Genomic DNA, 16,181 nt, shown 5'->3' with positions numbered 1-16,181 from the left:
AGGCTGTTGATACACTGATAAGAAAGCACATCCTGGAGACATTTCTTGGCCAGATCAGTTTCCTTCCGATAGCCTCAGAGGGGCGGAGGGGCTTGGTAATATTATATCCACACAAGAGCAGCACATCAGTATCAATAAACCTTTAATAAATAGTTCGCCATTAGTTTCCCCATATGTACATCAAGTCCACTACTCGCATATATTATCATCATTTTTAGAGCACGCTTTTTTTTTTTAGGCACAAATAAATTGGCTTTCTGAGTCCACAGACCGGATCTCACTGAAACATTAGTGGCTAGGAATAACAGTTTCAACAGTTCTGTGACGATACAAAAAGAGGAAAATATAAAAAAATAATAATAAAAGAAAATAACAAACGAGACAAAACCCACCTGCTGTGAAATCATCGCTGATTATTTCAGCACGCAGGGCTTTCTGCACCACAAACGGGATCAGAATTCTCACCAAAACGTGTGGTGTTTCATTTTGAGACTGCTCCCAATACTGTAAGATGAATTCCCTTCATTTTAGACTTTTTTTTTTCTTTTTTTTGGACTGGTAAAAGTAGTTTTATATAGTCGGTCATTCCACTGGAAGACTGTTTTACAAATTCAAACATTATTTCTGAAAAATTATATAGCAAATAAGCATTTGTGTTGCATTATTGGCCGATAAAATTAAATGATTATTCCAATAAGGAAAAAAAAAAAAAAAAAAAACGAAATAAAATAAAATTGCAGATAAAGTTTTAACCAGATAAGAAACAATTACTGATCAAACAAAGTCTAGAAATAAGTTAATCAATTTAACAATTAAAACCTCAAAATTTAGAAAGTACATTTATATAGAAGAGGAATTCACCCAGATATCGTATTTTGCAGTGTTTGCTGAGTTTGACACAGACTGATCGTCATTTCAGCGACACTTAAGTGGTTTCTGATGTGTTAAAGACGACTTAAAAAAAAACAGGAAAAAAAAAGGAGTGGGTCGCCCAGTTGGTTTGGGCTGTGATACGTTAACTCCTCAAAACAGTTCATAAAAATAAACAAACAACAAAAACAAAGAGATGAAAGAAACTGAAATCAGAACAGACTCACACACATTCACAGGTATGGCACCTTAACATAAAACCAGAGCCCGATTAAAGATCCCCGAATTAATCAATGAAAGTGATTCCAATGCACTTGAGGCCTGTTGAGGGAAGTCAGCTGAGCAAAGGTTCACGTCACCAACCGCTAAAAAGAAGAAGCCTGGAAGCCTGAAGCGGACGCAGACGTCCTCGGCGAGCTCTGCAGGCCGAACTTCCTCAGCCTAGAAGAATAAGAACAACACACCACAGAGCAACGCAACCTTCTACAAAAGTTCCTACAGCAGCAGAACGGGATCACTCCGCCATACTGACACTGACCCACCTTCATCAACATCGGCGCTGAGGAGGAGACCGGCGCTCCGGCCGGTCCACAGAGTTCTAGTCCTGACTGAGGAAGCGTGGAGGTCACCAGATACAGCGGGGGGACGAACAGACCGAAGAAATCCAACTCGCAGTAAAACAAGAGTAACGAGCTTTGAATGTACGCATGCTCCGATAGGAGCAATAAACACCATTACTGAACCCAATCCGAGCAAGTCTTCATCTGGGTCCCGTAAATCGCTTTAAAAAGTCACTTAAAGGCAACTTTTAATCCCCTAAATAAAACTTTGACACCTATTCTCAAACAAAAGTGACAGAGGAGGAGATAGAAAACACAAGAACCGGCATTTCAACACCACAGAAGCTTGGTAGCACTGGGGTCCTTTTGTACGCAGCGTTCGAACAAGCGTCAAAGACATGCCGATTCGGTAAAAGTGGGTTTTTGGTTCCAGATAGAGTCGAGCAAGATCCCGTCAGTATTAAAAAACAAAAAACAAACAAACACCTCTCGACTTTTCTCCCATCGGACAAAACATCAAACTTTACTGTGTGGGAAGTGTGGGACGAGCGATTCGGGGGGGGGGGGGGGGATAATAAAACCCTACGAACAACCGTGAGGAGAACTTCACCCATCAGCAGGGTGTTAACTTCTGGGCCTACATTTCCCACAATGCAATGCACGCATTGTGCACTCCCGTCACAAACTGACGGAGCAAACATACAAAAACAAAACCTGTACAAAAACAGCCCAGTCCTCATCAGTAGAGCACGAGTACTGAGAGTGCTTTGCAACTACATTTTCCAGAATGCAATGCAAACGCTATTCACTCCCATTCGATTACCGCTTTTGTTGCACTAGGCCGAAGTGTGGCTTGCGATTGGCTGAGGGACAAACTACATAAACCAGTCTCGACTCCGTCCCCCCGGTTCAGTCCCACAAGTGAGACAGGAGTGGTTGCCACGGCGACCCCTGAAGAGGGTGGCGGGCCCATGAGTGCACGCATGGGTGCGCGCGAGGGAAAGCGTGCATTATACGCTGCTGTCCTCCAGTAGCGGCTCTTTGCCCTCGCAGGCTCCGCCCTGAGGGCTGTGGGCGTGGCCCTGCGAGCCACTGGTGTGCTTCTTGTAGCCGCCGGGTCGCAGGCCGAGTGCGTTGTGCTCTGGGATGAAGAGCGCCACCAACAGGGAGAGCAGGACGGAGCATGCGCCGAACAGAAACGGAGGACCTGGGATTATGGCACTCTAACACACACACACACACACACACACTTGAATTAAAAGACTACATAAGGGACTGTCCAAGTCCAGTGGATGATAGCAAAGTTAGCCTAGCAGCTCACCTACACACATCAAATAACAAATATGTCTCTGATCCGAGACCCCGTTTACACCTGCTCACCTCGTCAGTGGGGTTAGCCATGTTGGGTTTGGCCCCTTTGTCCGGACTGTCTGCTGGGTCCATCTCGTTCAGCTCTACGTGGAACAGGTAGAAGACGAAGCCATAGAGGGCGGGTCCGAGACCGTTACACAACCCTCTGATACCCGTGATCATCCCCTGTACCACACCTGAGACACACACACAGAGTTAGTTTTACATGATCCTGGGCTCCCCCTACAGTTGGTGAGTGAAATTAAATTTTACTCCACTGCCATAAATTTGAGCGCCCCCTCATGGACATTTCATGTGCATTTCTGAACAAGCTGAGGGATTCAGAAGCTTGATCTGAGCTGATACAGAGTGATGGTTTAAGGTGGAGCTGATACAGGATGATGTTTAGTTTAGCTGAAGCTCAAGTAGAGGCAGGTAACGGTGTCCACTCACTGTTGAGCAGTGATTAGCTGGGAGACACAAAAATGCCACACCTGATTTGACCATAAACTTTTACACGTACACACACACACACACACACACCTGACTTTATGGAATCAGTGCTGTGGTGCAGTATGCAGCTGATGTTTGCGTGGTTAGCCAGGTGCTCACCCTGCTGGTCCGGGTCGGCGTTTCTTGACACTATGGCACTGATGGCGGGGAAAGTGATGCTGGACATCGCAGCTACAGCCCCTGCCGCCCACATCATCCTGGAAAACACAGTACACACAGAAATCAGAATCTTTGCATTCTGTCTTCCTGCCATGTTTAACATACCTGAAAAGGTGTGTGTGTGTGTGTGTGGGGGGGTGGGGTCGGTTAGTTTACGGTCAGTCGGGGGTTGTATCAGTGTCATAGCCTCAGTAAATGGATCCATTATGCAACGGCATTGTGTAACCGCGGCTATTGTGTACCATTCATAGGAATAACACGGAAAGCAGGTCACGCCGGGGTCAGCAATTACTGTAGTGTTCAATTGAACAGATTTCTGTCTTGTGTGTAGTTTCCGGGAACTGCACAGCCTCTGACCGCAAGACCCTCCAACGCATTGTGAGGACCAAGCCATCAAGCCATCAGACTTCTCAACTCAACTACTGACCTGATGTGCACTCTCTCTCTCTCTCAACTACTGACCTGATGTGCACTCTCTCGCTCTCTCAACTACTGACCTGATGTGCACTCTCTCTCTCTCTCAACTACTGACCTGATGTGCACTCTCTCTCTCTCTCAACTACTGACCTGATGTGCGCTCTCTCTCTCTCTCAACTACTGACCTGATGTGCGCTCTCTCTCTCTCAACTACTGACCTGATGTGCACTCTCTCTCTCTCTCAACTACTGACCTGATGTGCACTCTCTCTCTCTCTCAACTACTGACCTGATGTGCACTCTCTCTCTCTCTCTCAACTACTGACCTGATGTGCGCTCTCTCTCTCTCTCAACTACTGACCTGATGTGCGCTCTCTCTCAACTACTGACCTGATGTGCGCTCTCTCTCAACTACTGACCTGATGTGCGCTCTCTCTCAACTACTGACCTGATGCGCGCTCTCTCTCAACTACTGACCTGATGCGCGCTCTCTCTCAACTACTGACCTGATGTGCTCTCGCTCTCGCTCTCTCTCTCACTCTCACTCTCTCTCTAATAAATTATTATGTGTTAATCTCGGTCTGTACTTACTACTACTACTTCAGAAAGGATGTCCACCAGCCACATGTATTGACTGGTGGGCAACACATGGGTGGGGGCAGCCGTAGAACTGAATCCAAGTTTAAATGAATTGTACAATGCGTTTCACTCTTGACCCCACATTTCCCTGAGAAAAGCAAGTGAAACTGACCTGTGGCAAGATTCAGGGCCACGGATTCTAAAACAAGCACGCAGTGACCACTGGCATCCCACTGATGTGCCAGGCACAGAGTATAACCCGGTTTTGCAATCCTTCCTCATACCTCTTCGGTGTGTCATGGGTGTGGACCGCACAGTGCAGCTCGTAACAGACACCAACTATGATTTCCTGATGATTTCAACAGAACAGGAACATGCAAATGTAGCCTCTGGGCAAAATCTAAGCATGACGTGGGCTTAATTAAGCGGTGCCCCAAGAGCGCGTATCACTGAAACCAGAGGCTATAGACGGAATAAGGCCAGTATTCAAATCTCTTTATTTGAAAGCAGGGGGGGGTGATGATTCCCTGCCCTGATTAGAGACAGTTTAGAGGACCTGGAAATGCCGGAAAGGGCGGTGATAACTCAGTACACTGATGATCTGCTTATCTCCACCCCTTCATGTGTCATGAAGCCTCACTAACACTGCTCAGACACCTTGCGGACAGAGGCCACAAGGTCAGCCAGTCCAAATTACAGGTCACCTTTCTAGGGCACTTCCTGAAGGGTGACACACGCTCTGGCGGCAGACAGGGCAGAAGCCAAAACCAGTGACAAAGTGCGACAAATTACGGTCATTCTTAGGAACGTGCTCGTATTGTCGCTCATTCATTCAGTCCTACACAGAAGCAGAAGGCCCTCTGAGGGACATAAACCCCAATAAGCAGGGCTCCACCGCACATCTGCAGGGGACTGACGAGGCTGGAGAAGCGTTTGTTCAGCTAAAAAAAAAAAAGAAAAAAAAAAAGAGGACTACAAACAACCCCGGCAATGGCCGTTCCCAATCCAACCAAACCCTTGATAAGCGAGGAGGGGAAATGACCTCAGTTTTGTGCCAGAAACATGGTGACAGACTGAGACCTGTGGCCTATTTCTCAGGAAAACTGGATCCGGTAGTCAGAGGCCTGCCTCTGTGCCTGAGAGCAGTAGCAGCAGGAGCAGTAGCAGCAGAGAGGCAGGTAGTGGCGTCACGTTCCACCGTGGCTACCTCCCCCATCACTCTGCCGGTCCCACGCGCAGTTCACAGCATTCTGCAAGATCAGAAAGTTTCACACTTTGATGGCTGCGATACCATGAGACACTGTGGAAAGGTGCACCACACTGAACCCCTGCCGACGGAGAAGGTTGGGGAACCGAGTGGGCTACGCTGTAGTCTCACAATATGACATTTTGAAAATCGGGAACACGGCCCACTTCATACTCAGCACAAGCAGCTGAACCAGTGGCCCCGACGAGGGCCTGTGAATTGGCTAAAGAATAATCAGTTACCACCTACGCTGACAGTAGGTTTGCATGGGGTGCAGTTCATGATTTTGGGACGATATGGAAACACAGACAATTCCTCACAGGTGCAGGAAAACATGTCAAACACCATAAACTGATAGCAGGCCTGTTACAAGTAATGCTCCTGCCCAAAGAGATTGCAGTCTGTATATATAAAAATGAGAGGGCTGCTCAGAAAAATGGAAAGGGTCGGCTGCTCTCACTCACACAGCCACACCCGACCCCCACCGCCTCTCTCGCAGACATACAGACAGTGAGTGGTTACTGAAAACTACAAAGAAATTCTTCTCAGAGTAAAATATCAGTTTGTTCGGGACAGGTGAGGCTTTTTCAGTAAAATACAGAATTAATCCTTTACAGAGAACCAACCTCCAACTCCCATTAGATTCAGACACATCAAGCTAAATCTTATCAACACCGCTTCCCTTACAGCATCCAGCAGATTAAACGCTGATGCTGAGAAGAGGCTTCATCTCCAACATTCTCTCATCAGGTCTTCCTGGTTTAAAAATGTAAACATTGGATTTCAGCAGCATGTAAGCTTTATTTTACACCCTTTGTTCCACTCCCTCATTGTGAGGAGTCGTCTTTTAGTCATAACAGTCTAATATGGGGGTATTGTGTGTACAGTGTGCCTATTTATAAATGGCTGGGTGGAGGATGGGTTGTCCCCCTGTGAGACCTTGTTCCTCCCAAGGTTTCTTCCTGCAGCTCTGAGGAAGGTTTTCCTGCCACAGTTTTTTTCCTTCCCATTTTTGTTGTTGGTCTTGTCCGATTTCTATAGATCAGTGAACAGCATGATGATCTGATGAGCTGCATGTACAGTCACTCCCATTACGACCGATCTAAGAGATCGGCCCTTGCTACCTTTGTTTAAAGGGAGGCCTTGAATTGCCTTTTACACTCTACAGGTAGGGGTGCGGTGTTCTTCACATACGCTATTTGCCTCCTTCATCTGTGGTATAGCCGCATTACTGTGTTTATTACCCACCTGTAGTGCGTACTATTAATAAATCCATCCACTGCTGTTCAAATTTTAAAATGTATGACCCCTACTGCTCAGATAAGCTTGTTAAAGAGCTCATTTCTCACATATCCACATTCTGCCAGCCTGCTTAAGTACATAAACAAAGGAGAACTGGGAGAAAAACCCAGACATTAATCATTAAAACAATGAAATGCTGTCCTCACGGTCAGGCAGATCCATCAACATGTGCCAACGAAGCCAAGGCCTTCTAATCACAGCTCCAGCACAGTACATTTATTAACATGACCAGTCTGCTGCTCTACCAGACCAGCACACACACTCCCTCCCTCTCGGTGTAGCGGATTTCCCTGAGGAGCTCCGCTCTTCCTGTGGGTGGGAGAAAGGGGTATAAAGCCCCCTTGCATTGAGGAGCTGTGGAGCAGTGGAGGAACTGTGTTCTCTGGAATGATGGTGGTGGAGCTCCATCCAGTACTTTTGATGGTGAGGAGTTGGGCATGATGTGAGGTGGTGATCATCATCATCACCATCTTCATCATCATCAAACATCCTGACCTCACTCACACTCTTGTGGGTGAATGCAATCAAATTCTCACATCAATTCTCCTTTATAATCTAGTAGAAAGTCTTCTTTCCTGGACAGTAGAGACAGTTACTCCAACAGAAGCAGGATCAGCTCTTAATACTCTTGATTTCAGACTAAATCATGAATAATGAGCAGGTGTCCCAATACTTTTGTCCATTTAGCTATGATGAGTAAGACCAGTCTAAAACACGGCCATCATTTGTGCTCCGCTGGCTATTTAACGACGCAGTGCTTGAACCCCGAAGATTGCCACTTGCAGTGTAGCTACAGTGCCAGCGCTCATAGCGACGGTTACCAACGCTAAATATTAGCTGGTGGTTCTGGTTGCTGACAGCGAACATTCACACACGTTAACCTTTTCTGTTCGACACTGGCAGCGCTGAGGAATCACGGCCACAGAGTCTGGCAGTCAGCAAAGAAAGCCAGGTCCAGGGGGGGCTTTGTTTACATCATAACAACTGAATAAGGTAGGAGTATTTCAAGAAAAAGGAAAATAATACTATTTAATAAGACAAAGCTCGTTTCCAAACAGATTTAATCTGCCATTTAAACTAAAAACAAGAAAACAAAACAATGTCCCTCCCCGTTGAACATTTCCTTCCTGTGGGTGGGAGAGAGAATTCCATGGTTGGAAAATCTCAGGCCAAAAATAACAATCAACACGGCCAAGATTTTTCTACTGCCTCCAAAACCACACAGGTCATGTACAACCACCTGCCCAACAGCACAAACTCGACCTGCGCCACAGCCACAGTTATCCACTCAGAGCTATCCCATCAACCTGTGTGTTTAATTAACAGGTTTCCCTTAAACCCAGCCCCTAGCTGCCCAATAAGGAGAGCACCAGGTAGACACCGGCAGTGCAGCTTTAGTGCCCTCTTGTGGAAACGCTGGTGCAGTGCGACTGCAGCAACAGCAGAGAGGATCTAGGAGACGCAGGGTAAAGAAGGGGGCAGGGGTCATCTTGGTCTATCACGGTTCTGATCTTTGAGGATGGTCACTCACCACGGCTGGGAGCCAAAGCCGTACCAGGCCAGCTGAAGGATCTGAAAGCCCAGGCCCAAGAGGATGGTGTTCTTATTGCCTATGGAGCGCATCAGGATTCCCAGAACAACAGTCTGCAGGAAAGAGAGGAGGAGAAACACCACAGTCTGTATAGAGAGGGTCATCATTTATTTATTTATTTATTATTTTTTAAAGAAAAAAAAAAAAAAAAGAAAAAAAAAATTTATATATATATATATATATATATATATATATATATATATATATATATATATATATATATATATATATATATATATTTTTTTTTTTTTTTTTTTTTTTTTTTTTTATCCAACATGACCAGATCTGAAGCAGAATTTTTTCGCCCATTCTTCTAATTACTTTTAGAATTGTTAAGTATTCTTTTAATATAAAAATACATAAATAATAACAAGAAAAAATTTACATATTCAAGCTGTAATTTACTATTAAATTACTAAACACCAAACAAACAATAAAATTATATTTTTTAAAGTATTTAAAAATTCATTTCCTTTTAGTTTGTTGCCAAATTTAGAAAAACAAATGAATGTAGAAATGAATCAATAAAAGACTTTACTTCTATCTCCCAGACTGAAGACAGAGTTTGAGCCTAAATCTGATTTAAACACTGAAAGCTTTAAGAGATGAACAGCAGCGGGAGCCAAACACAGAGCCCAGGGCTAAACTCTTTACGTTAACATGCTGCGTTGTGAACAGGCAGTGTTTACCCTCACACGATCACTGGTCTTCACTTCAGCACATTTATTTACCCATCGCTGACTCACTGGGCTCTGAAAATCACCTGCTCGGCTGACCAGCACAGTCACCGCGTGCTGTTTCAACATTTGCTCATGGCTGAGCACACAGTGGTGTGCTAGCGAGCGACCGGCCTGAACCTACCTGAGCCAGGATGGAGAGAATTCCCACCACCGCGATGAACGCAGCAACCGTTTCAGAGGTGAACCCGATGACCTGTGGGGGTTAAAGCGCAGGAGAAGACCGGGTGAACACGGACACGGATGGGTGGTACCCTTGAAGACTGTAACCGACAGCCAAATACTTTACCTATACCTGCAACTCCTTCATGTTTAATATGGTTTCAGGCCATTTAGTTTATATACATTCAACACAAGAGCAAAGATCATGTGCATTTGCGAGCTCCTCTAGGTTTCCTCCCATTCAATACAATCTCTTGTGGAGAAAGCCAAGACTGCAATCTTAGTATTAGTATTTTAGTATTGGATCAGAACAGCACCGGGTCAGAACAAAGCGGGATCGATGTAAGGGCATTACGGTGCTCTCTAAAGATGGGTCATTGGGTCGTAACTCAACTGGACCAGACTTGAACACCAACAAACATGACTGCATTCAACAACATCACCTGTCGCAGATAGAGGAAGAAGCTGGAGTACTGCCCAGCCTCAGGTAGGTAGGACAGGAAGACTGTGATGCAGATCAGCAGAACCGTGGAGTCCTGACCAACTTTCCGCAGAGACTGCGCACACACACACAGAGAGAGAGAGAGAGAGAGAGAGAGAGAGAGAGAGAGAGAGAGAGAGAGAGAGAGAGAGAGAGAGAGAGAGAGAGAGAGAGAGAGAGAGAGAAATAAACACACTCAGTAACCCGTGTGAACATGCTTCCTTCCCTACACCTGGGTTATTGGCGTGTGTGTGTGTTGTGTAAGCACTAGATGACTCACGGCAAAGGGGTCGGCCTGTTCCCAGGAGATTGGAGCCCCCCAGGAGGCCGGGCGCATTTTCTCAGGCAGAGATTCTGGCACGGCCACCAGGATGAAGCAGATGTCCAGCAGGGCGATGGCCGTGGCCAGAATAACCACCAGCGTGTCCCCGTACGCCTGAGACAGGTACGCCCCAATCGCCGGACTCGTCACCAGGCTCGCTGCAAACGTTGCTGAAACCTGACAGAGAAAGAGCCGTATGTTTTTAACAGACAGTCATGCAAGATACAGTCTGTTCACATAGTGTTGCACAGCGCCCCCCTGAGGTAGTGTAAGGAATTTAGCAGTAACATGTACTAGCACGTTTGAGGTGACCATGGGAACACAGTGGAAAATACTTGTTTATTTTCAGGCCATAAAGAACAGATGGACAAAAGTATTGGGACACCATCTCATTATATTAAAGAGCTGATCCTGCTTTTATTGGAGTAACTGTCTCTAATGTCCAGGGAATAAAGCTTTCTACTAGATTTTGGAGGAGGACCATCGCAATGAGGATTTGATTGCATTCATCAATGCAAGTTAGTGAGATCAGGATGTTGGATGATCACCACCTCACCTCATCATCCCAAGCTCATCCCAAAAGTACTGGATGGAGCTCCTCCACCAGCATTCCAGAGAACACAATTCCTCCAGTGCTCCACAGCTCAATGCTGGGGGGCTTCATACCACCCCTCTAGTCCACGCCTGGCATTAGGCAGCATGGTGCCAATACGGTCAAGTTGATCTGCTCCAGAGAGTCCTATTCTATTGGCAGTACTTCTCTGTATGCGACTTAAAGTCCAGAAGGGGTGTTCACACACGTTCATACGTGAGCATGTTCTCACCAGCCCGTACGCGGTGCTCCTCTCATGCTCCTGTGTGATGTCTGCCACGTATGCAAAGATGACCGAAAATGTGACCGCAAACACTCCGGACATGGAGATCACAGCAAAGTACCACCTGCAGAAACACACACACACACACACACACACACACACACACACACACACACACACACACACACACACACACACACACACACACACACACACACACACACACACACCATTAATGCTGTAGTGGAGATCTTCTGTAAGCACTGTAAAGTCCTACAGCTCCTTCAGCTCTGCAGTGTAATCAGTCCAGGCTCAGTGGAACTGCGTGAACGAACAGACTGAGAACCACGTCGCTGTGGGTCAACAGAACACGAGATCTTTCATCACGGTGTGATTTTGATGCGAGTGTGGGCGTCTCACCATGGGCTGATCTTCATGAGGGGGATCGGGGCGCAGGTGAAGAAGACGGTGAGCAGGAGGAAAGACTTTCGACCCCAAACGTCAGAAAGTGCACCAATCAGGGGAGCGCTGAGGAACGACAGCAGACCCTGCAGAGGAACACTGAGCTTACTTACAGAATCTAAACCATCAGCACAGAGTTCTGAGGAGATCCTGATTTTATTCCTAGAGTTTTGTAAGTGTAAACAAGTCACATCCTCTACAGAGACTCACTTCAGCACATTAATATACAACTACTGATTACTCAATTAAAAAAAAAAAAAAAAGACATTAAATATCTTTTTTCCAACCTGTTAAAATTCAGTAAATTATAATTTGCAATAGAAAGTCATGTACAGTACACTTCTCCAGTACACACACACTCCGTACAGAAAGGTCAAACAGTGAGGACACACTATCAGTACACAAACAGGACTGGGCAATACAGTAACCATTTTGCACCAGTACCTGATCTGCATCGCCACATTCTGACATGCAGACAAAACGCTGCCAACTACAACAAAACAGCAGCTGCAGATAACCCTCACCCCTAAAACGATTCACACAAGCAGCTTTCCATGCAAACCAGCTCTGCTGACGAAATCTTAGTTCGGGGTGAACGGAGCGTGTGGATAAAACTGGAGGAGACCACTCCACCCAAGCGCTCAATCACACACAGACCCCATCAAAATAAAAAGTGAATAATATATGTAATATATTATGTCATGAATAATATATAATAATATATAAAATGTAGTTTTAAATAAATCAATAAATACAATACTGGGCATAAGAGAAAGCGCACACGTGCGAGAGAGAGCGCAAGAGTTACCTTGACTCCATGAATGAGTCCGTTCATCAGGAAAGTGTGCTGAGGAAACGTCTGATGTAGCACCTGAGACACAAACCCATATTAGAAACCTCAGAGGGGACACACACACACAGACACACACACAGACACACACACAGACACACACACAGACACACACAGACACACACAGACACACACAGACACACACAGACACTCTAATAAACAGCAGAAACCCACAGCCTTAATAGCCATGCTCTGTTCTGATTGGCTGCACTGTACTGTACTGCGCCCCATTTAAAAAGCAGACCAGCTGAAACACTTCTTATAACGTCAACATGCAGTAGGCTGGGCAGGTGGACGGGGTGGGGCGGAGCCTATCTGCTGTAGACTGGACGGGTGGGGCGGGCCCAACCGCTGCAGTTCTGCTTTTGTAGATGTGAATTTGAGTTTGTTTGGCCACAGATATGGTAACAGCGCTGCACTACAGGAGTGTGTTGCAACCGCCGCTCTGCTTCAGGGTGGTGTGGAAACTCGAAGGGGTCTCCGCTTCCCTTTTTTCCTTCTTCTCAAAGCACGTACTGCACACAGAGAGTGGCCTTTAACCTTCTGCGCGAGTACGTACGCAAGTTCTGGATATCGGTAACGGCCTGCCCGGAGTGAGATCTCGGAGTGTTACACACCTCCGTCTCCATGTGGTTTGGAGAACACTGTGGGGAACCAGCAGGTCATCCCTGTAGGTGACATCAGATCATGGATCCGGTGTTGCCGCAGGGTCAGAGGCAGACGCAGTAATTACGGAACACCTACCTGCCCCAGCAGAATCTCCAAGGGCTCAAAAAGAGTCATGTCAACAAAGCCAGCAGTGCGTCACACTGCCTGCCCTGTTTGATTAGGATTTAATTATTCATGGGTGTTTATGTGGGACCGACTGACTCCGCTCAGCGTAAAAGCATCACTCGTTACTGGTTCCAAAACACGAGCAAGAATGGGTTCTTTACTAGAGGCAGTGGTTCCATTCAGAACAACCTAAACTCCTTCCCCCAGCGTATGCAGCTAGCACCTTGGAGAACACACAGCCATCTCCTTCTGGTCTTACCGTGAGCATAGGAGTCGTGAGCAGCCCCCAGGCGAAGAACTCCAGGAAGATGACCACGACTGCATGGTAAACACTGGGCTCCCCAATGCCCTGCGGCTGGACGAACAAATACACACACACACAAACACACACACACTAAGCATTAATAACAGAAAGCATAATTCATCATATTCACAGCATAAAGGGAATAACTGCAGTTAGTAACATGAGCACTGAATAATTCATAACGGACACTAAATTCAAAATGGATATGAAAACAAATTACAGCAGTTACAGAACAACTCAATTGATCCTGAATAATTCACAGTATTTACTGAACAATATCAATAATTCATAATTGTACAGAATAACTCAATTATTATTATTATTATTTCTTACATTCAAGGACAAGTTATTAAAACACAGGAAGTGTGTGTGTGTGTGTATAATCACATCAAACATGCATAGAGAAGATCTGAGCAACTATTGATATCTAGTGTTGACGGGATGGAGTCAAGCACTAGGTGCCGTGAGCGTGAGCACGTAGGCCGCGATCAGTGACCCCACAGCATCAGACATGTTAGCACTGAGTGTGGAGCAGCAGGATGGGCTGGTAAGACGCGTTCCTCCCGTAACCATCCTTTAACACTTCGGTTCTGGTTCTGCCCAGATGGGCTTTCATCACCCTCACCCGTTGATTAGCCTTGGGCTCCTTTGCCGTGTCCCTCTCCAGACCACCATCGGTAGGTCCTCCCCACTGCTGACTGGAGCCCCCTGTAACCCTTGGAGCATTGGGAGATGCTCTGACCCACCTGTCTGGACATGACGACTGACCCTCATCAAAGTGGCTCAGGTCTTCAGAGCCAACACGTCGACTACGAGAACACTGACACCACATCATCCATCTGGGAGTGATCTTAATGTTATGGCTTGTTGACATTTTCATTTGATTGTACTCCACTGCTCTGGCAGACGGTCGGTATCAGATCGCTACTCAGTATCAGCCCACATATGTGGGAAGCCACACCCACCTGCACGCTCACCAAATACTCTCTCCAACAGGACACGCTCCCGTTCCCACGTAACCGGAGTCATGTGACACGTTAGCCATTGACCCGACAGGGTCAACAAACTGTTTAACTTTGATCTCCAAATTAATCATCTACAGAAACCACTGTCCAACAATAACAACCTGGAGTCCCCCAGAGCTCACCAATATGGCCAGAAATGTGTGGACACCTGCTCCTCCACTGGCACTTCTCCTGAAATCAAGTGCATTGGTCCTCCTTTGCTGCAGTAACAGCCTCCACTATTCAGAGAAGGCTTTACATCAGATGTTGGAACATTGCTGCGGGTAGGATTTGATTGCAATCGTCTCCCCAAGAGCGAGAGCGTCCGTGAGGTCGGGTTTCTGACGATGAATGATCAGTTCTGTCCCTCCAGCTTATCCCAATGTAGTATCGGGTGAAGCTCAATCCATCCATCCATCCATCCATCCATTCATCCAACACTCCACAGAACCACGCAGCTCCATGGAGATGGAGACGGGTGCACCTTACAGTAGCAGAACTGACTCAGTAGAAGGTTCTAGATACTTTTGGAAATTGCATGTAGTATACATTGATTTCACTGTGACAGGATCAGGCCAGATCAGACTAATTCTCAGACCTGGAGGGGTTCTGATCAGTGTCAGACATAATTAGACAGGCTGCCAAAATATTAAGCCACCATATTCATAACTTTTCCTGTGCATATATATATATATATATATATATATATATATATATATATATATATATATATAGTCTCATATTCGTATTTAAGAAGTATTTAATAAGAGACAAGAGTATGAGGGGTCTCTGCACACAGCAGATAAACACACGTCAGGTTTTCTGAGCATCTGCTCCTCAGGGAGGCTAAAGCAGAGGAGACAGGCCAGCGGCTCGACTGTGCCACAGATATAGGGGTGTGTGTGTGTGTGTGTGTGTGTGTGTGTATCTGATGGAGACAGATGTGCTCCTGAATCTGAGGTAAATTAAACACGTTAAAGTCAAATAAAGCACAAAAACGACTCACTATTCTCCAGCAGGTGTGTGTGAGTGTGTGTGTGTGTGTTTCACGTTAGCTCCCAGGCTAACCGGGCTGGCTACTCAGTAAACTAACCGCAGATTATCTTAACAAGACAGTCTCCATGTACTTCAGTGAAGGCTGGAGGTAAACACAGACGTTTCTGACACATTAAAAACGGACATGTTTAAAGTGCAGCGGCTCTCCCGTCTGACTGCACAGCAGCTCAGCTAAAGCTAGCGCGTTAGCACGGCGGACACATCGCTAGCTTGGCCAGCAGTAAAGCGGGTCAGACTCACGCTGCCTCCGTCCTTTATGATGATTTTCTTGGCCAGAAGAATGCTGCGGTTCAGCCGCTTCTTCTTCTTCTTCTCTCCAGTCATCGTTAACTTATATCCATTCTTGTGGGCGAAGGTTTGGGTTAGCTTAGCCGGCTAAGCGCTGGGCCTCCGTTAGCTTCGCCGCTAAACGACTTTCTCCTCCTCATGCAAATTCACCTACTTGTTATGCAAGGAACCGTCCTCTGGTTGGTCCGCCGCAGGAGGAAGAGGTTCGCCTGCGCGGCGTGATTGGGTGCAAGGCATCGCCCCAAAGCGATGCTCATTAGCATAATGTGGTACACAAAACAAAAAGCGCAGAAAGTGTTCAGGCTCGAGCGCCAATAAACACAAGACCTTTACCTTTTAT

General features: G+C 46.3%; 1 protein-coding gene across 1 annotated transcript; it reads right to left on the bottom strand.

Moving 5' to 3' along the window:
- Positions 1–125: 125 nt before the first annotated feature.
- Positions 126–15,981, bottom strand: mfsd14a2 (major facilitator superfamily domain containing 14A2). The gene is made up of 12 exons (XM_072688522.1): positions 15,794–15,981; positions 13,449–13,544; positions 12,374–12,436; positions 11,524–11,651; positions 11,113–11,227; positions 10,247–10,465; positions 9,929–10,042; positions 9,448–9,519; positions 8,527–8,639; positions 3,393–3,490; positions 2,811–2,977; positions 126–2,653 (listed from the first exon to the last, which is right to left on the bottom strand). Exons 1-12 carry the CDS (start codon positions 15,875–15,877, stop codon positions 2,441–2,443), a joined length of 1,482 nt encoding a protein of 493 aa, XP_072544623.1. The 5' UTR covers positions 15,878–15,981; the 3' UTR covers positions 126–2,440.
- Between the last annotated feature and the right edge of the window lie 200 nt (positions 15,982–16,181).

Source organism: Salminus brasiliensis, chromosome 9 (assembly GCF_030463535.1).
Source record: "Salminus brasiliensis chromosome 9, fSalBra1.hap2, whole genome shotgun sequence".
Classification (NCBI taxonomy): domain Eukaryota; kingdom Metazoa; phylum Chordata; class Actinopteri; order Characiformes; family Bryconidae; genus Salminus; species Salminus brasiliensis.
This window is presented reverse-complemented; position numbering and strand designations above follow the sequence as displayed.